This window comes from Zonotrichia albicollis, chromosome 18 (genome assembly GCF_047830755.1).
Source record: "Zonotrichia albicollis isolate bZonAlb1 chromosome 18, bZonAlb1.hap1, whole genome shotgun sequence".
Taxonomy (NCBI): domain Eukaryota; kingdom Metazoa; phylum Chordata; class Aves; order Passeriformes; family Passerellidae; genus Zonotrichia; species Zonotrichia albicollis.
The window spans coordinates 4,656,959-4,679,334 of NC_133836.1; the positions used below are offsets into that span (position 1 = coordinate 4,656,959).

At 44.7% G+C, this 22,376-nt stretch overlaps 1 protein-coding gene across 1 annotated transcript in view; it reads left to right on the forward strand.

Annotated features, from left to right (window-relative positions):
* The window catches only part of GRK3 (G protein-coupled receptor kinase 3), a 61,768-nt gene extending 39,484 nt beyond the window's left edge, over nt 1-22,284 (forward strand). The window contains exons 10-21 of the mRNA XM_074554345.1: nt 4,011-4,089; nt 4,508-4,638; nt 5,398-5,492; nt 6,318-6,425; nt 8,398-8,464; nt 8,648-8,748; nt 9,935-10,001; nt 10,431-10,526; nt 12,645-12,807; nt 13,578-13,714; nt 14,623-14,736; nt 16,185-22,284. Coding sequence (XP_074410446.1) covers nt 4,011-4,089; nt 4,508-4,638; nt 5,398-5,492; nt 6,318-6,425; nt 8,398-8,464; nt 8,648-8,748; nt 9,935-10,001; nt 10,431-10,526; nt 12,645-12,807; nt 13,578-13,714; nt 14,623-14,736; nt 16,185-16,346 — 1,320 coding nt within the window. The 3' untranslated portion in view covers nt 16,347-22,284. The remainder of the gene's footprint in view (nt 1-4,010; nt 4,090-4,507; nt 4,639-5,397; nt 5,493-6,317; nt 6,426-8,397; nt 8,465-8,647; nt 8,749-9,934; nt 10,002-10,430; nt 10,527-12,644; nt 12,808-13,577; nt 13,715-14,622; nt 14,737-16,184) is intronic.
* The last annotated feature ends 92 nt before the right edge of the window (nt 22,285-22,376 follow it).

Genomic DNA, 22,376 nt, shown 5'->3' on the forward strand with positions numbered 1-22,376 from the left:
TCAGTGTCCCTTGGTGCCATTGCTGTGTCACTGTGGTGTAACAGGGACAAACTGTCACTGAGCTTTGGGTTTCCTCTTCTGCAAGACACAGGCCCCATCTTCCCCTCCCACAGAGCCCTGTAGGCTGGAAAGGCATTGTGAAATCCTTGGAAGGTCACAGAGTAGGGAAAAGATTTTACTTTCTGTTAAAAAGAAAACTGTATTTCATTTCTGTAGTAGCCAATATTTGCCTGATTTCTGTTGAAAAACTGGAACATGGAAATCACCAAGGTGGTGATGGACCCTGTGAAACCAGGCAGTGTCAGGGTGCTTGTGGAAGGAATGATTATTCCATTAATCTTTTCCTGAGGGTAGGAGGGGATCATTCCATCTGTGTTGCAAGCCTGGGGGTGTGCAGGGCTGTGCCTCCTCTCTCTTGTGTCTCCCAGTTTTTTCTTTCTAAAAAACCCTCAGCAGTTACAGCTGCCCTTACCCAGATCTTCTTGAGATGATTTTACTGATGGCTGCATTCAGAATTTCCTCCAATATAAATATAATCCCAGAATATCCTCAACTGGAGGGCCCTGCCCAGGACACCCCAGGAGATCAATAATCTGGTTTTTTGGAGCAGAACAGGTACTTGGTTGGTTTTCATGGGTTTCAAGCAGTGACATGTCAGGGCAGAGCTGCCCTCCAGTAAAACTGGGACACAGCTGCTGTGTGCTCTGCACTCCTTTGTCCCCTGTTTGCTGTCACCTTGTGCCCCAAAGTCCAGTGCTTGGCTTTCAGGGAAGAGTTATCCCAAAGGTTTCCTCCTGGAGCACTTTTTAGTGTGCTAATGTCTTTAAAATATCACATTTCTACTTTTTTTTTAATAGTTGCTCTGATATTTTTTTTCCTTACACATGATTTATTGCCACAAATTTGACTTCAGCAGTTCTCTGGACTCAATCCAAGATTGTTTGGATTTAAGGAACTCTTTCCAAACTGGTCTTAATTCACACATTAATGTCATAATGTTGCTTGTTTTCATCAGAGCAGAAAGTTGACTGCAATGAAGAATTGCTCTCCTGGGAAATTGGTTTTATTGCTTTATGTGTTCTTTAAAAAAATAACTGTAGGGTGTTTTTTATTTTTTTTTATTTTTATGGGGTAGAATAGTCTTTTGCTGGGGTTTTTGTGTCAGGAAAATACTGCAGTACAGTTTTTCTCTCTCTCTTAAGCAAGGAGAGGGTAGTGATGAAATTGGGAATGCTTGCACAAAAAAAATGAGTTATGCATCACATTTACACTTCCAGATAAGTTCTATTTTTAAAATCCATAAAAATATAAGCAAGCTATGTTCTGGTGTAGAAAAACCTTTTTATTTGTCTATGTGTGGTGTTTAAATTCTACCACTAAATCCTTCTGGGTAATTAGATTGCTCTGAAATTTTAGGAGCCCTGCTTGGGGACCCTTCTGAATTACCTAGTCGATGCAGGAAATTAAGTTAATAATTCTGCTAAAGCTGCTGTTGTGAAGTTAAGTGGCAGCTACAATAATCCCCAACACAGAGTTCATAACCAGAGGTGGTATCTTGTGTTAGACACCACATCAGGCTCCTTATTTTTAGGAAAAAAAATTTTACAAATTTTTAAAATTTGCATTTTATATTTAGGAATTTGGCTTTTTTTCCTGGATGCTGTGCAGGTGTTTCATACCCATTCCTCCCATTTGTGGGGAGCAAAACACAAAGTGCAGTTGGGTTGGAGAAGGGCAGGATGTACCCTGGTGTGGCATTCACATTTTCTCAAAAATCCCTTTGCCCAGGATTTTTCTCCTGGGAAGCTGAAAAGCCTCAGAGAAAAGGGAAACAAATATTATCTCATTTGATTCTTCCATGTTTTACATGTCTGGAATGTGTTTAGAGGTTGTTTACCAACGGGTGATTGTTTCATTAGTTTCTGATGTGAGTTATTTTTACTCTTTGGCCAATTGGGGCCAAGCTGTGTCTGAATTCTGGAGAGAGTAATGAGTTTTTCATTATTATCTTTTTAATATTCAGTAAGTATCCTTTCTGTATTCTTTAGTGTACTATAGTTTAGCATTCTTTAATATAATATATAATAAATATATATTTAATTTATTTTAATTGATTTAAATTAATTTAATTGATTAATTGATAATAGTTTTAGTAATGATTATATAAAATAATAAATTAGCTTTCTGAGAACATGAAGTCAGATTCATCATTCCTTCCTTCATTGGGACACCCTGCAAATAAAATACCCTGGCACTGTGGGGATCCCTGAAATATAATTTATATATATAAAGATATAAAAATATTTATAAATATAAATATTTATAAGATTTAGAAATTTATAAAGATTTAGAAATATAAATAAACCTTTTTATTCCCATGGAAGGAAGGAGGGGCTCTGAAGTGTCCCTGTCCCTCCCTTTCCTCTCTGCCCAAGGCCGCCGTGTTTTGCTGTTTCTAAATTGGGAAGGGAGCAAGTTCCTGTCAGAGATTCCCAGAGCTTTCCCTGCTCCATCCTGCAGCTCCAGGGCATTGTTGGAGTCACGTGAGGCTCTGCTTCCTGCAGGGTGTCCTGGGCTGCTCTGCCTTTGGGATCTGATGTGGGATGGGGGAGCACAGCCATTCCCAAAGGGATCTCTGCAGACCCACCAAAAAGCCCTGGTTTGGTGTCCCTGCCCATGGCAGGGGCGTAGGATGAGATGAGATGAGCTTTAAGGTGACTCCCAAGCCAAAGCATTCCATGGTTCCATTCCATATGGAGAGGAAGTTGAGGAGGTGACAGCCACCCCCTGGTCCTTAGCCAAGGGCCTCCTGGCTTTTATCAGTAATAATGTGGCCAGAGCAGCTCCATTCCTCATGGAAAGGGTTCTCCAGCCCTGGCACAGGGAGTGATGGAGTCACATCCCAGGAAGGATTTACAGATGTGTGGATGTGGGGTTGTAAATGCAGCTCCACCGACCAGGGGAGAGAAGATGAATCTGACTCCGTGTTCTCAGAAGGCTGATTTATTACTTTATTATACTATATTATATTAAAGAATGCTAAATTATACTAAAGAATACAGAAAGGATACTTACAGAATGCTAAAAAGATAATAATGAAAACTGGTGAGACATTTCAGAGACCCAACACAGCCTGGCCCTGATTGGCCAAAGAGTGAAAACAACTCCCAGCAAAATCCAATGGAACAATCACCTGTGGGTAAACAATCTCCCAACACATTCCACATGAGCACAACACTGGAGAAGCAAATGAGATGAGAATTGATTCCCTTTTCTCTGAGGCCTCTCTTGCTGCCTCTCAGCTTCCCAGGAGAAAAATCCTGGGTGAAGGAATTTTTTCAGAGAATGTGAATGCCACAGATGTGGTCATGGGTTAGTGGTGGCCTTGGCTGAATCCCTCAGTCTCAGAGGGGTTTTCCAACCTCAGCAATTCCATATTTCTGAATTAGCCCTCGTATCCAGCACAGGCCTGGTGCAGAGGAAGGTCTGCCAGCTGCTGCCATGGGGTTTTGAGTGCGCCATGGAGGTACCAGCACATGAGCAGACCTTGGGAACAAAGATGTGTTTTTCTAGTGGAATTTTTTATGGCTGCTTGTCTTAAGCATGGGGTGAATTGAGGTTCAGGTGCATTAGGAGGTGAGGTGTAACCCACCTGGCTGCTCTCACCTCCTAAACCTGCTCCCACAGCCCTTGTGGTGTGGGTTTTGCATGATCTGGATCTTGCTGTAGCTGCTTCCTGAACATTGTAACGTTCCATAATCCCAGCTCCTGCCTGGTGTGTTCACATTCCTTCAATCCTCTGTTGGAAATGCTGCTGGGGGGGGAAAACACCTTCATTGTCACCTGAGCAGGGTCACAGGGGGACAAGGGTTACCAATGAAGCTGAATTTCAGGAGAGAACTTGGGAATACTGGCAAATAGCACAGGAAAAATACCAGCTGTATTTTTAGCTTCCCTAAGTCACACTTTGCTTTTTGCCCAAGGTGAACCTCTTTGCTCTTGCCTTGCAGGACTGTCCTTTTATAGTCTGTATGACCTATGCCTTCCACACCCCTGACAAGCTCTGCTTCATTCTGGACCTCATGAATGGTAAGCAAGGCTTGTTCAGATGATGATGATGATGATGTTACAGTAATTTTGGCAGGAGGGTTGCTGAGATGGTTGGTCCCTCAAGCCTGGGCTGCTCTATGAGCTGATTTATTCTGCTCTCCACAAGCCAGTGTGTGGTGGAGCTTTTGCCTATGTGGAAATCCTCTGCTGGATTAGTCACTGAATGCAAATGTTTATGAAATAAATGCATTTTAAAATGGAGTTTCAGACTGATCAAATCTCTGTATGAACTTTCTCAGCTGTTTTGTCACCACACAGATTTGCAGAGGGTGGGGCTGTGTGATCTCCAGGTAATAAGAACCTACAAAAGCTGAGCTGTTCCCCCACAGTGTCACCCTGTCTGCCTGCAGGGTAAGATTTTACTGTTCACTTAATTACATCTCAATTCTCATTTCAGGAGGAGATTTGCACTACCACCTCTCCCAGCACGGCGTGTTTTCTGAAAAAGAGATGAGGTTTTATGCTACTGAAATCATTCTGGGCTTAGAGCACATGCACAATCGCTTCGTGGTGTACAGAGACCTGAAGGTAATGCTTGGTGGGTGCCTGAATCCACACAGCCCCTCAGAATTCTAACTCCCATGGATTACCCTTCCTGAAGCCTTTCCTTGGCAGGATTATTTCTTTATCAGTCAGATTTTTGTACTGAGTTTTCAAAGTCCTTCTAATCTGTGCCATTATCCGGTTTAACCAGCCTGGGAGAGGCTTCCTGGGGGTCACAGTAAATCCTGTGAGGTGTTACTGATCTCCCTGATGGGAGAATGAGTTAGAGGATAATTTACTGTAATTATTTACTGTATTTCTATATTTGTGTGTGTGATGGGGGACAACAGCAGGACAGGGGCTGAGGGATTTCACTGACACTTGGGAAATCAAGGACAGGTTCCAGAGAACAGTCCCTGGACCAAGTGGCAGCACAAGGGGATGAAAATCTGCCCAGAGACTGAGAATAAAAGGTGTAAGAGCCACACACAGACCCTGCTGTGAAGAAACCAAAAACAACTTGAGGCCAGAATGGATTATACATTTATTACCTGCTTTGTGTTCAAACCTTGCCTGGTTATTCCCTTCTGTTGTTCAGTATTTCATAACCTGTGGAGTTGATGGTAGTGCTCTGTGAGAAGGTGGATTTTTTATCTAGGAAGTGCCTGGTATATATTGATGTTAAGTAAAAGAAGGCAATTGCCAATTACCAGGGAGTATTGATGTTTGAGTTGCTGTGCTGTGAGAGTTTGCAGTTGTCAGCTGGGGAATACCAAGCACTCACCTCCTTCTCTTGGTTTCCAGCCTGCAAATATCCTGCTGGATGAACATGGGCACGTGAGGATATCAGACCTTGGGCTGGCTTGTGACTTTTCCAAAAAGAAGCCCCATGCCAGTGTGTAAGTATTCTGTCTGGGAGCTCTGCTGCACATACAGGTAGTGCTAAATCCATCCTGAATTTGTCTTTATAACTTAACTTTGCCTCAAGGGGAGGAATGACACTTGTGTGGCCCAGGCTTGCTGAGCTGGTGGCTCTAATGAGGTTTTTTGGGCTCCTGTCCCTGTTTTCCTGCACAGTTGTAGCAGCTGATGTGTAGGCATGGCTGGGAGATGACACATTATTTGAGGATGATTCACTGCTCAGAGAAGAACCTGACTGAGTTAAAGTACCAGATTGCTTTAATTGTCCCACCCTGGTAATTAAATATTCCCAAACTGACTAAAATCCTGGATTTATTGTGTCTTTCTCTTTCTGGATCTTCATGGATCTGGAGGCAAATTTTGTTCCTTTCTGCCTCTCACCATCAGGATTTAACTGGGATCTGAATTCCTGGAGTTGGGTGTGGATTCACATCTTACCTGGCACGTTTCATTCTTAGCTCCTCGACTGACCTGATTTAATCTTGGAATTTATGCAGAAAGGGAAATTCCAGCCTGTCACACCTGAAGAGATTTGCAAATCAGTAGCTTCTTGAAAAAGGTCCATTAGTTTTGAATGTGTCAAGGGTAAAAGCAATACCTGGTGGCTGCTTCCAGTGGTGACTTCAGGAGTGTCCCGTGTTCACACAGGTGACAGAAGAAACCCATTGGAAGCAAAATAAATTGGTCAAAATGAATTATTTCCAAACTGAGCTGTCTTATTGAGAGAATACTGATTTTTAATAATTTTTCCCCCAGTGATAATGTTGGATGTAATGAGTGCTTTGTGCTGTTGTGCTCTGCAGAGGAACCCACGGGTACATGGCCCCCGAGGTGCTGCAGAAGGGCACAGCCTACGACAGCAGTGCTGACTGGTTCTCCCTGGGCTGCATGCTCTTCAAGCTGCTGAGGGGGTGAGTGGGGGCTCCTGCCTTGCCTGTGGGGGCCTGGGGGCCTCTGTGGGTGTCCCTTGGAATAGCAGGACGTGGTGTGTCACAGCTTGGCTGAAGTGATCCCTCAGTGCTGCCCCATGTGTGACAAACCAGGCTTTTTCTTTCAAACCAAACCCAAACCAAACATGCTGTAGTAGCTACAGATGTTGGACATGAGGAAGACACTTTTCTCTGCTCTTTGCATCCTGCAGACAGCAGTTTGCTCCTCTCTGGCAGTGTTTTAAATGCGTTGCTCCTTGGAGTGCTCTAGGCAGCCCTGTTGAATCATGGGCTTTGTGTTGAGACCTGGTGTCGTGGAGAAGCTCTTGGCTGCACTGGTCCCTCTTTGGGTGCTACTCAGCCTTCCCTCCTGCAGGGTTTGGGCCAGGTACAAGGTGTGGGTGCTTCCATTTGCTGAATCTGGCCTGTTACCTAACCAGTGTCCAAAGGTACACGATAATTACAGCTCTGTCAGCTCATTAAACTTAGAATAGATTAATGCCATGGGATTTATCTGAGCAGTCACCAAGCACCGATGGGCAAGTGCTTGTTGAAAATGGCATCCTCAGTGTTAATGGCAAACCAGGAGAAATCTGAGGCTTTTCACAGTGCTTCTCTGTAAAGATTGATCATTAGGTCATCCTGTGTCCTCACACATAATTAATTATAAGCTTTTATCTCCATGCAGACACTGCACAAAGGAAGGTCAGTGTGTGACTTGTGAATTGAACTCTAGAACTGTATCAATTTAACATTAATTGTGCACAAAGCAGACCATGTAAGAGCGCAAATAAAGAAAGAAGTGGTGTTTAAATTGCCAGCCTTTGGGCTGTGATTGTCCCTGGCGGAGATGTTCAGGGTGGTATCAGTGCTCAGCCAGAAGCCAGAGCATTATTCACAGTGAACTCTCATTCCTCATCTGTTCTGAAACCAATTAAGCACATCCCAAAACAAGGGCTGGGCACATGGTGCCATTTCTTGGTATTTGGTAAATTTAGTCTGGCACAGAATCTGCCCATAAGTCGCCAGTGAATCATTTTCTTCCCTGATCTACTCAGAGCCTTCTTGTCAGAGTACATGAGGCTGTGTGGGAACCATTTACCTGTCATGCTGAAAAGAGGAAAAATTGAAGTCCTGGTCCATCCATTGCATTAATCAATCAGAACATTTTTGAGAATAAAAGGAAAATAACTTGGGAGTAGCAGGTCTCCAGTTGAAACATGCTGGTACACTCTGCCATGTGGTAAGGCAGGATGCTTTAGAATAGCTAATTAATGGAATTGATAAGTGAGTAACATTTTGATTGTGAAAAACATCATCCCCTCAAGGTTTTAAAGAAAAGAAGCAGGGAATATATCCTAAAAATAATCAAAATATCTCTTACAACAATACTGCTTCTTTCATGGAGGACTGTGTGATAAATCTCTTAATAGGTCACAGTCTTCCATAGCTTAGAGGAAAATTCAAATTCAAGCCAGAATTATAAAGCAGGAAAGGGATGAAGCTGATAATTTCCAAGATACCATCAGATATCTTCCCAGTGGCTGATGCTGTGGGATCTGTGCTCTCTTATCTCTTTACTCTCCATGATGGGGAATGATGAGTTCAGTGGGTCATACTCACCTTCCTTATAGAAATCCTTGGATTTAAATCCCTGTGGGTGATGGCTGCTCAGGATTTCCTTGTTAGCTGAAAACGGTTCAGGTTTGGGGGAGATAGATGTAATTGCTGAGGCATTTGAAGCACATCTTTAAGGCCAGATCACTGTTGAAGAATTACCCAACTTTCTGCTCACCTTCCTGTGGATCAGATTGCTCTGCAGTCCAGGAGGGATGAGGGGGAAGGATGGGACTAAGGATGCTCCACTAACTCCTGGTATTGCCACAGCTGAAATACCCTGATATGCTGAGGCTTTACATTTATTTATTAGCATTTCTTTTTCTTCTTTCTACAGTCACAGCCCTTTCAGGCAGCACAAAACCAAAGATAAGCACGAGATTGACCGGATGACGCTCACGGTGGTAAGGGCTGGCCCCAGTGACATCCCCGTGTTCCCTGAGCTCCCATTTCCCCTAAAACTGGAACTGTCCCCCCTGCTCTCTCTATCTGCATGTGGGAGAGCTGTTTCCAGACACCAGCAGGGGCAAGAAGGCAGAGCACACCTCTTCCATCATGGAATCTCTTTGTGTTTCCTTTCCCCACAGAACGTGGAGCTCCCGGATTCCTTTTCTCCTGAGCTCAAGTCCCTTCTGGAAGGGCTCCTGCAGAGGGATGTGAGCAAGAGGCTTGGATGCCAAGGAAGAAGGTAGGTGTTGTCTTCTCCTTGGACCTCTGCCTTGAAAAATTTCCACTTCTCTGTCAATGAGTGAATTCATTTCAAGTAAAAATCTGCTTCCTGTTGTGAGGATTTTAATTTTGGAAAGAGAACATTACAAAGTGCTGCTGCATGGAATTACATTTCAGATTCCTTCAGTTTGGACATGTTTTTTTGGACAATTTCTGTCCTTAAAGCCTTTCCCTGAGTTCCCTGCAGTCATGCTTGCATTGGGTGGTGTTCCTGCTTCTCATCCCTCGGTTGTTTTTCTGGTTTTGCCTGATCTGTTTTGGCATGAAATCATATGACTTGACTCAGACATACTGATAGGGAAAATTTATTGCTTATATTGTATCTGTAATGATAGGAGCATATTACAAAAAAAACCAAACCAAACCACAAACCAAAAAACAATCCCAAAAACACCAAGCAAAAACTGTGAATATTGCTGGTGCTGCCTTTGTCACTTGATTATTCTGAGGAAAAGAGCTTCCTGCCAGGCTCACCTGTAGCTGTTCATGAAATTGTTATCTCCTGCTTAAAAAGTCAGTGTGCGACTGACAGAGAAAAGGAGAGGAGTAAACAAGTGTTGAGAAACCATTGGGGTGTGTGATAACAGGTAGATGGTCACACCTGAGCCTGGGGCTGCCTTCAATTCCAGTGGGAGATTCAGAGGATTTTTGTTTTGGAGCCCTCTTTGATAATGACCTGAGATTGCTTTTCCCTGGGAGATAACATGAGTAGTTGATTATTTTCTTATAAAATTTGTATAATGTGGAGTAATCTGGTTATTTACAGACCGAGTTTGGGATCTGACTCAGATCTGTGTTTGGGGTCTGACACAGAGCATTTTTGGGATTTGACCAGAGCCATGTTTGGGATCTGACCCAGAGCATTTTTGGGATCTGACAACAGAGGAACTTTGTTTGCTGTTGGACATGATGGAGTGCCATCAGGAGTTCTTGCCTGCCAGCCATAGAGCACTATTCCAAATCTTTCCACCTGCAAATCTTCTCTCCTGTTGTTTACTGAGGAATTCTTATATTTTATTTTGCAAAAAAGAGCGTTTCCCTGATGTTCTCAAGTGATAGAAGCGTGACCTTTGAGGGCTTTGTATTCCTTGAATACACTTTAAAAGCCCTTTCCTTTGTTGACTTCAGTCACTTCTGTTTTGCAGCGCACAAGAAGTAAAGGAACATCCTTTCTTCAAAGGCATTGATTGGCAGCAAGTCTATTTACAGAAGGTAAAGGATAAAGACAGTAATTTAACTGACTTGGTAAAGCACTAAAAGGAAAATAAACCCAAACAGGTACTGAGCAGAAAACTTGAGGGTCACAGTGCCCAGCACAAGTGCTCACTCACAAATACAGGAAGGGTTGTTGATGAGTATTCATTACTGCAGATCTTCCTGATTGTTAGGAATAAATACTAACATTTCCAGGCTCAAATGACTGCATGTTTCCTTTCCTTTGCTGTCTCTAAACTGGGGAGTTTTATCCCCAGATTTTTGAAGGAGCTCTAATTAAAAGAAGTGCCAACAATTTTGCATTGAAGTTTAATTCCAAGGGGGGCACTCTGGCACAGTCAGGTGTAATCTGTGCAAAAAATACAAAGAATGGAGTTAAATAATGCCCATTAATTTGTCTTTAATGATGCTGATTTCAATTTCCAGTACCCTCCCCCCCTGATTCCTCCCCGGGGAGAAGTCAATGCAGCAGATGCTTTTGATATTGGCTCCTTTGATGAAGAGGACACTAAAGGCATTAAGGTACCCAACTCTCAGTGCTGGAGGGTGGCACTGGGGCTGCTCTGCTTGGCTTTCCATGTGTGTGTGGCATTTCCTTTGCTTCAGGGCTCTGGATGTGCAAGGAATTCCTTCAGGCTTTGAGAATCAATCCATGCTGGTACCTTGGGCTGGTTCCCCTGTTTGTTGTTGCTTGCCAAGTCTTTAAGTTTTTAGGTTAACTGAAATTACTTTCTTACCAAAAGGCTTATGTGGTGAAGGAAATATTTCAAAAGGTCAGGAAAGAACTGGGAGAGCCTCAGTTTTTCAGGAATACCTTAGGGTTTTTTGTGTTTAAAAGTTGGGATTTATTTCTGTTAGCTTGGAGAAATGGAGCTAAACTTTATTTTAATAGTTGAGTGGTCAAAGCGTGCCAGGGAAAACTCTTAAAAATGACAAACTGTGTTAATAGTTACAATGTCATAAGTTAGAAGAGTAGTAAAAGAAATTTTCAGGTTCTGATATTATAAAAATTTAATTAAAATAATATAAATTATATAAAAAAGGAGAGAAGTTAGAGCTGCAGGCCCCTTTGGGACTCACATGAACCCTCTGTGGATTCCTCCACTCTCTGAAGTTTCTCTGGCACTTTGGGGCAGCAGGGCTTGGGTCAGTGCCCTTCATTGTTTTCATCACCCATTTGTGCAGTAGAACAGACCTCATTCTTGTTCTTACAGAAGTGAGTCAGGAGGGAAATTAATTGTTCTAAACTTTATAAGGACAAAGCCCCATTAAGTACTCAGTGAGCCTAAAAGGGAGCTCGTCTGTCAGTGTCACCTGCTGTGGTGACAGAAGTTGGCACAGAACAGTGCAGAGAGCCCAGGATGTTCTTTATCCCAGAAAATTCCACATCTTCAGCATCAATGTTAGCCTGGCAGGATTCCAGTCTCCTGTAATGCTGCAGTGCCAGGATTCAGAGGAACATTTTGCAAGGAAGAACCAGGGAGCCTTTTTATTTCTTGGATGGCTCAGAGATTCTCAATAACATGATTGCTGTCCTGGAATGTGAATCACCAGCAGGTCATTGCTGTGTCATGTCCAGTTTGATCTCAGAATCTCATAGCTCGGGGGATAAATTTACCCTTGGGGGTGAGTCAGGGAGGGACAGCACAGCCCCCTGGGTGTCACAGGCTTCCAGAGGGGACAGCAGGATTCCTGCCTGAGTCAGCTGCCAGTGAGGTGCCAGGAGCCCTGGGCACCACCAAGCTTGCTCTCCTCCCTGCTCCCTTGGGTTTTATTTGTCCTGCAGAATGTCCTGTGGCCCCCAGAAGAGCTCATGAGCTTGGGTTATGAGTGGGGAGCCCTCAGGGGATGCCTGTGGCTGTTCCCCCTTCCTTGGAGATTTTCTGGGTGTGTATTTTCCTGCTGGGATATAGCATGGATCTCTGAAAAGGAGAATATCTCTTCCAGGAGTGCCTGGCCTGACTCAGCAGGAGAATTAAGCTGATCCTGCAGCTGTTGGTGCTGCATCCACACAGCTTTGAACTCCTCCAGGCATGGGCACTTCACCACTGCCCTGCTCAGTGCTGGCAAACCCTTTTGGTGAAGGAATTTTTATTCCTGATTTTCTTCAGTGCAATTCAGTTTAAGTACTCAAAGGGTTAGTGGAGAAAAGAATCCTTATGCCAGTACATGTGAGATCTGCAGCCCATGCTGATGAGTTCCGGGGGTTAATTATTAAGAATATAAAGGCAGGCTGTGGAAGCATGGAAGGCATTGCTGTGGAAAAGGTATCTTTGCACTTATTCATGGAGTTTTTGGGCTGGAGAAGTTTTTGTGCAACAAAATTAAGAATGCTGTTGCTTACATTGGAGTAGTTCTTTAAATGTCTAGAGAGCATTATGGGGCAGTGTTGAGTGAGGATTTTGGAGCTATCAAACAAAACAAGTTTTGAGCAGGTGGCCCGTTCTCTGCACATAAATTAATATCTCTGCTTAAGTTAGTGTCTGTGCTTCTCTTGCTTGCATCTGTTTGTTTTGTGAAGGTTTCAGTTCAATCCATTGTGTAAAATAATGCTGTTGCATGGGTAACTATTAACTGTTGGGGATAAGAGTAGTGAAAGTTATTAAAATGTTGGGTTTTTTGTTGTTTTTCTCTTGCAAGTTGCTTGATAGTGACCAGGAGTTATATAAGAACTTCCCTCTGGTAATATCGGAGCGTTGGCAGCAAGAAGTAGCAGAAACTGTTTATGATGCAGTAAATGCAGACACAGATAAAATTGAGGCCAGAAAAAGGGCTAAAAATAAGCAGCTTGGCCACGAGGAAGGTAATCTGTCCTTACACTTCTCTCATCTTTTGCTGCTAGGTAGTAATTCCTGGGTTTGGAGTTCTCCCATTGCTGTCATTCCCAGGAATCGTTAGGATTTGTTTAATCGCTCTCGTGTTGCTTAAGATGTTTCTTAATGTTTTGGAATGCTGAATGATGACATCAGGCTTTGGAAAGAGATTCATGGAATCATGGAGTCCTGGAATGGTTTGGGTTGGAAAGGATTTTAAAGCCCATCCAGTCCCATTCCCTGCTATGGGCAGGGATGCCTTCCACTGTCCCAGGTTGCTCCAGGCCCTGTCCAACCTGGCCTTGGACATTTCCAGGGATCATGGGGCAGCCCCAGCTTCTCTGGGCACCCTGTGCCTCCTCACCTTCCCAGTCTGTGGGGTTTGATTTCCTGCCCAGGAGCTGGGAAGGGCCCCAGGAGGTTTTGCACAGCAAACTGCAGCTTGCCACGGGGGTGTTGCTTCAAACTCCCCCAAACTTTGGAGAGCAACATTCAGCGCTTTTAAAACTTCCTCCAGTGAGATACTCCTTTAAGAGCCAAGTCCTGTCCTTGTTCCCTGCTCTGCAGCCACAGCAGCTGTGCAGTTAGGGCAGAGCTGGGGCTGAGTGTGTGATCTGAACAGAGCTGGGGGTTTGTGTGTGATATCTGAACCTGCCGAGGGCACGGCGGCTCCGGGGCTCCATCCCCTCGGCACAGAGCTCTCTCAGAATGCTTTCAGCTGCATCTCCTGGCACTTTGCTAACATCTCCTCTTGGTTTAGATTATGCCCTGGGGAAGGACTGTATCATGCATGGCTACATGCTCAAGCTGGGGAACCCCTTCCTGACTCAGTGGCAGCGGCGTTACTTTTACCTCTTCCCCAACCGGCTGGAGTGGCGAGGAGAAGGAGAGTCCCGGGTGAGTGAGGGGCCCTGGGAGCTCTGCTGGAAGCCAGGTGGAGCTGGGACACTCTGGAGAGCCCAGGAGCTCTCCTAGTGAAAGAGTTTTCTCTTAGTAAAAGCCCCTTTGAGTATCTTCTGTCTCACCGTAGTTAACGCATAGCTTACACTGCACACAGGAGATGTAAAGTTGTCTTGAGCATCCTTTGTTTGCTTTGTTGTGTTTTTAAAGGATTTTGGTAGTTGATGGTGTTGTTTTTCATTTAGGATCTCTGGACTATTTATACAAAAAAACACAAACTGGTAAGGTGATAAATGCTATATAGCATTTTGTTTCCAAGAAAATGCTATAGTGGCTGTAGTGTAGCCCAGCTGTGCTCATGTGCAGGGCAGATAATTTGGATATTTAAATTAAGGAGGCATTTGGAATTTAAGACATTGTGTACTCTGCAGTCCATAGGGAGAGTTTTTCTGCACACTGTTGTGTATGTTCTCTTTGTAAGTATTCAGTGCTGAAATATTCCCTTTCAGCTCTTTGAAGTAGTGAAATTGCCTTTTTTTTTTGGGTAATAACAGTAATGCTTGAAAAATGTATCAAATTATATGCAACTCTTGAGGGAAAATAGTTAATATTCTGTTTGCAGACACACCTATTTGTAGATTCTTATTTCATGCTGTCATTACTGGCTTTTAGAACTGATATTTTGTTGTCACTATTGAAGCAACCAAGCCCCTTGTAAATCTCTCTTACCTTACTATCTATCTTTAGTTCATGACCCAGCCTTCAGAAATAAATGTTTGTATAATGACATTTAATGTTCTTCATTTAATTAATGTGGATAGTCCAGGAAAATGAGATAGTGGCTTTATTTGATGGGCAACAGTGTTTTTTTCAATTAATTCTCTGCTCTTTTGCAAATGCTGCAGCAAAACCTGCTGACAATGGAACAAATAGTATCTGTTGAAGAAACACAAATTAAAGATAAGAAATGCATCTTACTGAGAATTAAAGGAGGAAAACAGTTTGTCCTACAGTGTGAGGTAAGACTTGATTTTTTGATAACTTGATGAGATTGTTTTGCATATGATAAACAATTGACAAGTTTTTCTGCTCATCCTGTTGCATGTTAATTAAGGCACTTGGTAGAGCAGAGCCAAGTGCCTTAGTTACTGATAAAATACCAATGTTTATCACCCTTGAGTTCTGGGAGCAGGAAACCTGCAGCTTGTCATGGATTTCAGTGGTATTTGGGACAAAATGAGTTGAGTTTATTAAATAGCTAAAAACTCCCAAACTTCTCAAGCTCCAAGGGCCTCGTTGGCTCGTGTCTCACTGTGGGCAGCTGCTGGAGCTCATGTGTGGAAGGGAGAGTGCTCAAATCCTCTAAACATTGTACCAGCTTGCACTGGGGTGATGGAGGATTGCACATAGGAAAATGTTGTTTGTTCCTTTGGAAAATTAAAATATCTTCCCTAAAGTGCTGCCTGACAGAGAATATCAGAGATATTTTTACCCCTGATGAAGGCGAGGAATGATGAGGAGGACTCCATTGATATCAGAAGGCTAATTAATTACTTTATTATACTATGTTATTCTATACTATATTATATTACATCTAAACTGAATCTGCCAAACACTCAACTGCACTCGCCTGCACAGCATCTTGTGACTGTCCTGACACACACACACCTGTGTTAGGAAAATTAATCCACAAACATCAGAGGTTTACATTCAAAAAGGAGACAGAGGAGTCCTTTGACTTTATTCAAATAAAGGGAGAGGCCATGGGCATTCCCTGGGATCTCTCCAATTTTTGGAGGACGCAGTCTCCCTTTTATCCCAATTTCCCAGCCACATTTCCCTTCTCTCTTTCCCTATTTCTGAGGTACTTGAGAGGTACAGACTTCCCAGAACACCTGACACCAAAGATTTCCCTCTAATGTACAACCCTCCCTTTTAACTTTTAATTCTTATGGAATTTAGGAGTTTTTCTTTCCCATTGATTCTTTTATTTTCAATGTCTGATTTAATTTATCAGCAAACCTAAAGTTTATTTGTAAAAGCAAATATCTTTTTCTATTCATCCATCAGTGGAGTCCTTCCCATTGTTTCTTGTATCTCCCAGTGCTGGTTTGATCTCCCAGTGCTGGTTTTATCCATCAGCAGACCCACAGCTTGTTTGGAAAGACAAATCCACTATTCCTCTCACCTGGATTCACTTGGTCAGCGAATCAAAACACTCACACCAGAATCTAATTACCAATTCTCTTCAGGTAACCAATCTTCCATAATGTGAACAAGCACAGGGCGCAGCAAGTGAGATAAGAACTGTTTTTCCTTTCTCTGAGGTTCAGAGAGTGTGAAACCCAGAAATATTGTTGGGAAGAATTGTGCCTTGCTTTTCTCTGTGAAGAGAAATGTGGTGACAGGAGATGACACTGTTGGCCAGGTTGGATAAAGTGCCAAATTCTTTCTGTGTGTCTTGCAGAGCGACCCCGAGTTTGTGCAGTGGAAGAAGGAGCTGACAGAGGCGTTCACCGAGGCCCAGAGGTTGCTGCGCCGGGCTCCAAAGTTCCTCAACAAATCCCGCTCCACAGTGGTGGAGCTGTCCAAGCCCCCGCTCAGCCACAGGAACAGCAACGGGCTGTAGGAGACACCCACCACCTTCCCGCAGGGAGAGCTGCTTGGTGAACCTGCAGAGCGTCCCAGAATCCTTGCGAACGAATGACTTTGTGCAGTGCCGGAGGCGGGATGTGCCTGGAGGAGGAGGAGGAGGAGGAGGAGCTCCATGTTTACAGCGTTGGGATCACGTCAGGACTCTGTGTCTGCAGCAGGGGGGGACCCTGCCCCTGGCAGCAGCAGCAGCAGCAGCAGCGCTGGAGGTCACCAAGCCCAGAGGCTGCTCCTTGCTCCACACCCCCGGCGGGGCTCCGTCCCTCTGGAACTACTGATGGAAGGAAGGAAGGAAGGATGAAGGAAGAGGCTTTGTCCCTGCCGTGGCCTGGCTGGCAGGGGGGTGACACTGCCGTGGTGACACCGGCGGACCGTGGTGGGTGCCCCCCCTCGCTCTGTGGTGTTGCCGTGTCCTCCCCGAGCATTACTGCTGACTCTCTCTGATAACCTTGCTCCATACTGCTGATGATCAACAGTGTGACTCTCTGATGCACTTCAAAGTACTGAAATCCTTAACTGTCCTGTGGTTTAAATGTTATTGCTACTTCATGGGAGCGTTGAACTCGAATTATTCCCCTGGGTTTGTTGTACTCACTAATAGTAGCTACCACCAGTTTTGCTTCTTCTACGTATATGCAGTACTATAACTGACACAATAGAGTAATAATTGGTGAAGAGGAATTTATGGTAGCTTCATCTAGTGCTCTGTTGTATAAATTGACTATTTTAGCACAGTTTTTAAAGAGCAGATTCCTTTTGACAAGTTTACAGTGAACATAAAAGACAGTTCTTTTCCATTTCAGGTCAACTGCACTTTTTAAAAAAAAATTAAAAAGAAATGATTCAAATCCAGTGCATTCTAGAGCATGTGCTGGGTTCAGGTGTGTGTGGGTACCTCGGTACGTATCCCGGATCACTCCTCAGTCCTGGGACTTGGGATCCTCCTCTGCTGTACACAGGTGTGTTCCCATAGCCTAGAAATCCCCAAAAATCCCCAGAAATCCCCTGGAGCCCAGCCCAGGAGGTTTGTGCACATATCACAGCTCAGCTTGGGAAAGGATCTCTTATTTTCTGTTCTGAAGAGTTCAAAGTGCCCACAGTGAGAGCAGTGTGAGCGAACTGAGCGTGGAGGAGCTGATCAAATGCCAGGTTTATGTTAATTCTACCTGAGGCATCAGGGTGCAAAGTCTTGTTGAAGGAAAGATCTCATCCTGAGCTGTCCCACAGCTTCCCCAAGCTGGCTGTTGTGGTGGTTTCTAAGAGAGAGGTCAGGGCTGAATTTTAGCTGTTTTTCCAATTCAGTGAACAGCTTAGAGAGGATTTTTCTTCCCAGCTGCAGAGGTGCAGCTCTCACAGTCCCTGGAGGGAGTGGAGCTGTGCCTGTGTCAGTGGGAGTAGAAGCTGTGCGTGGTTTGCCGAGCGTGTGTGGCTGTCAGATCACCACAGAGTTCCTTGGAGAGAAGTAGTAAAAGTGGCTCTGTTTGCTTCTGCATGGGAGCTGGGTTTGCTGCACAGCTTGTGCAAACCCTGGCTGACCACCTGGGGCTGCACCAAAGGGAAAATGCATTCTGGAAAACACCCCCCTTGAGAAAGTGGTTTCTTTCAGTGATTTTTTTTTTCCCCCCTCCTTATTTATTTTCTTAATTATTTTATGTAAACAGCACCAGGCTCTCTGTCATTCCTGTTGAGCATCTCAGCTCCTCTGTAAGGAGCAGTGTCAGAGGTGATTGGTCAAAGGTTGGACTTGATGATCTTGGAGGTCTTTTCTGAACTAAAATAATCCCATGATTCTTTGTGTGGTATTTAAAAAATGTTTGAGATAAAAAATGCCTCATCCTGGCTGTGGTTCAGCTTTCCCTACAATACCATGCAATGCTTGTATTTTTCTCCTTGATTTAGAAAAAAGCCCTCAGATGGTGTCAAAACCTTCTCACAGTTCTTGTGTAACTTGTTTTTGCTTTCTTAGTCCCTGCTCAGTCCCATTCTTCTCCTTCAGTTATTTTCCATGGCTGGATTTCACTCTCACTCCCTGTCAACAGATTCTGGTTGTCAGTGAGGGAGGAACAGGTCATCAGCTGGGAAATTGTGCCTCAAACCCAGAGAATTTATATGAAATGAAGGCTGTGTATTGTCTTAGGGAAATACATTTATTTTGAAATGTGATGGAGTTGGGATGGCCCTGGAATATTCTCATTATTGTGGTCTTTGCTGCCCCGTCCAACCTGCAGTGGGAGGGGCAGGAATAGATTTGGGTTTCTTTAGCTAGCTGTGATTTATTGACAATTGAAAATAGCTTTATTTTTGTGACTTGTATCTAACTGTGCAGCTAGGAGGGGAGAAGTTATCACAGTGACAAACTCCTGAACAAAGGTGGGATCCCAGTGAGAGATGGGGCTCTGTGTGGAGGTGACTGGATGTGCAGGTGTGGAGGGAGAGCTGGAATTGCACCCTCCAAACCAAAAAATCCTGGATGCTGCCCCAGACTGCTCCTTCCTGGTGTAGGAACCAGAGTCTCTGAAGTTTTTGTTTTGGACAAAGATTCCTGGTGGTGTTAATCTGCAGGAGGGTCTTTGGCTGTGTGTTTAGGATCTCTCATTTATTTGCTAATTATTTTGCAAGTTCATGAAACTCTTAAAGGAGCATTTACTGTGGGGTGTTTTTTGTGGTTTTTTTTTTTTTTTTGCAATCCTTCATCCAAGTGTTGGCCATCCACTTCCCCAAGTGTAAATCTTCTTCCTCTTACTTGTGTTTGAGCTTTTTTGTGTTCTTGTCCCTGGTCCAGCAGAGCCTCGGCTGCAGGCTCAGGGGTTCTTCCCAAAGTGCTGCTGTGAGAGAAGCTGGAGTAATGCTGGAGTGCATCCAGCTGGGATTGACATTCCTGGTATGTTCCCCCACCCCCCAGCAGGCTTCAGAAATTCTTGGAGCAGGCTAATAATAGCTGGAAGTGTGTCTGGGAAGGGAAGCCTGGCAGGTAGGGAGAGAGCAGCTTGGGGGACAGACCTTGGCTTAGTCACATTCGAGTTTTGCTGAATTTCATGGGGCTGCCCTGAGCACAGACAGGAGTTGGGCTCTGAATGATCCTTTTGGATCCCTTCCAGCTCAGGATATTCCATGATTCTGTCATTCAGCACCTCCCCTTTAGAAACCCAGTGGAAGATTTTCCTCTCCCACTTCTATCAAGGGGGGAAAACCCAAAAATTAAATTGTGAGGTTGTGTTTGGCTTTGAGATAAATCAGGATAAATCAGGTGTTTGCAGCCCAGTGTGGAGGTGGTGGAAACACAGGTTTGTGCTAAAAAAGAACTTGTTTTGGCTGTGATCCTGCCCAGAGGAGCTCTGGGGGTTTATGCTCCCTGAGCAGGACCAGCCCCAGCACCATCACTCCTGGGGTTTGCAGGGAATCAGCTCATGAGCAGTGAAACCCCTGGAGCTCTGAGCTGCTCTTTCCCTGGCAGCTGGTCAGCTCTGGGAGCAGGTTCCTTGATCCCATGTCCATATCCGTGTCCTGCAGCCCCTGGCAGGGCAGTGTCACCCCCAGCACGTGGCAGTGACACTGCTCCTGCGCCTCTGGGGTGTTTGCACCCAAAATATCCCCAGGGGAAGGACTGCTTGAAGTGTACAGTAGGCAAGAAATAATTCTAGTGGTGTTGATTAATGTAAGGAATGAGTCAGTTCTGCGAATTAAAGAAAAAAAAAATCTGAAAAAGCGTATTTTGACAAAGCATAGTATTAATTTTAATATTGTAAAAAAAAAGAAAAAAGGAAAATATCTAAAATATACAGAGAAAAGATGTATATCCAAATGTCTGAGGAGTTTCAAGATAATCTACTTTTGTTTCCTGTTGGTTTCTATTCCATGGTGTACATATTGTGTGGATGGAACATCGGCTGTTTTAATACTATTGTTAAATTGTATTTTTATTTTGTGTTAAACTAATCATCACAGACTCAGCTTTATTTTGTTTATGTAAAGGTTGCTATGCTCTGTAGGTATAAACCCGAGAATTCTATTTTAACAGAAAAAAGCATTTTATATTATTTATTAAATACATGTTTCTCCAACTTCTGACATTCCACAGAATTTCTGCTCCATATGTGTATGGAAGTGGCAGTTCCTTTCAAGCAGGATCAGCCAGCTTTATTCTGTTTTTCATGACAAAGTAGGGATGGATTTTCTGAGCCTCTGCAGCCCTTCTCTCCCAGCACATGGACTCCAGGCTCATCTCAGGTGGAAAACTCCTGCAAATCCACCCCTTTGATGGGATATATCTAAATTTCTCCTTTATCCCTCAGCATTCCCAGAGCAAGTGTTTATTCACAGGAGTCTGTGCTGAGTTAAAGAGAATTAATGACCTGAATTGGGGCATGGAGTCAGCGTGGTGTTTGATCCAGCTCAGTTCCATCAGGGAATTGCAGAGCTCTGTCATTCCCAGGGGAAGGAGAGAGTGGAGGCAGAGCCTGGACACAGGGCTGGGCTCAGGAACCTAAAATCTTCTCATTGGAGATGGGTTTGGTGTGATCCAGGGGGATCACTTGGTCCTTAAAGCAGGAGCAGTGCCAGATCACTGTCCTGGAGCCAGGGCCAGGGCAGGACCCTGCTTGGTGTCACATCTCAGGGGTGGCGGCCACCAGGGACCCAGCAGGGACTGTCCCTCGGGGTATGGGGAGAGTGACACCCAGGCAGGACCCCCCTGTGGCGCCATCTCTCCAGGAGCTGCCTCTGCTGGGCACATCTGGGCACATCTGCAGAGCCAACGGCAGCACCTCTGTGCCCAGTGAGGTACAGAAATAGCCCTGAAGTTATCAGCTCGCTCAGTTCCTAAAAATAATTCCAGTTGTGAGCCTGGCCTGTGCAGTTTGAGGAGTACTTGTGGTGTAACATTGTGTGCTCTCAGTTTCCACAGTACTGGGGCTGGGGGTCTGTGCTGGTCAGGGCCGATCCCTGTGGCATTTCTGGGTGAAATGTGGCATTTTCCATTGCCACACTGCTGCTGAAGTTCTCTCCTTGCTGAGGGGCTGCCTGGGGCAGGGAGGGATCCCTGCTGTGCTCCCTGGAGTAATCTCTGCCTTTTTTCCCTGTTTCCCTCTCTGATCCCATTGGATTTTGGGGTGAGCTGTAGCCCAAGCTGTGCCTGGAGGGAAGGGGGAGCTGGCAGTGCTGGTGGCATTGTGGCTCCTTAGTGTCACCCCTGGAAAGGTGCCGTGCTGGGGACAGTGCTGCTGGCCTGGGGTGTGTCCAGGCAGGGATTTTTTGGCAGAGAACCTGGGGACAGCTGCAGGAAGATGGCTTTGTCCAGGGCCAGGTTGATCTGGGTTTGTGTGACACGCTGTGTTTCCAGGCTGGAAAAGGAGATGGGCTGGGAAGAGGCTTTGCTGTTGGGTAGCATCTCCTCAGGGGAAAGGGAGAGAGCAGACAGTGGGTGAGATGGCACAAAAAAAAGTGTGTGAAAAACAGAATAAAGCAGGAGCATCCTCGGAGAGGGGATTTGTGAGCACTTCCAGTGCCTCACCAGGTCCTTTAAAACAAAAAGGAGCAGATTCACACGAACAGCTACTCGCGATGAAGGAAACGATCGAAAGAGAACCTGTCCAAAATGTGTAATTAATTAATGGTAAGCAAAGCCAGGATCTGTAAATAACTTTAGATATTGTATCGATGAGATCATTCCTTGTTTTATGTACTTGGCTCTTTCCATATTTATTGTGGGGAGGAGGGTGCCATGAGCTGTGGCCTCGCTCCTCACGGACTGTCCCGGAGTTTACAGCCCCGTCGTGGCGGGTGTGCCACACTCGGTTCTTGCCGCCAGTATTTTTTTAACGGATTATTTTGGCACAGCTAAGCTGCTTCTGTGTGTTGGTCAGTACAAAACTGCTCTCCTACGACCAGACCCCAATAAAAACCGTCCTTTGCGTGTGTGCTGGTGTCCCGTTCTTTCCGTGTCACCTGTCCCTTCCCGTGCACACCGTGAGGCTGGACTGGGATGTGCTGGGATGTACTGGATGGACCC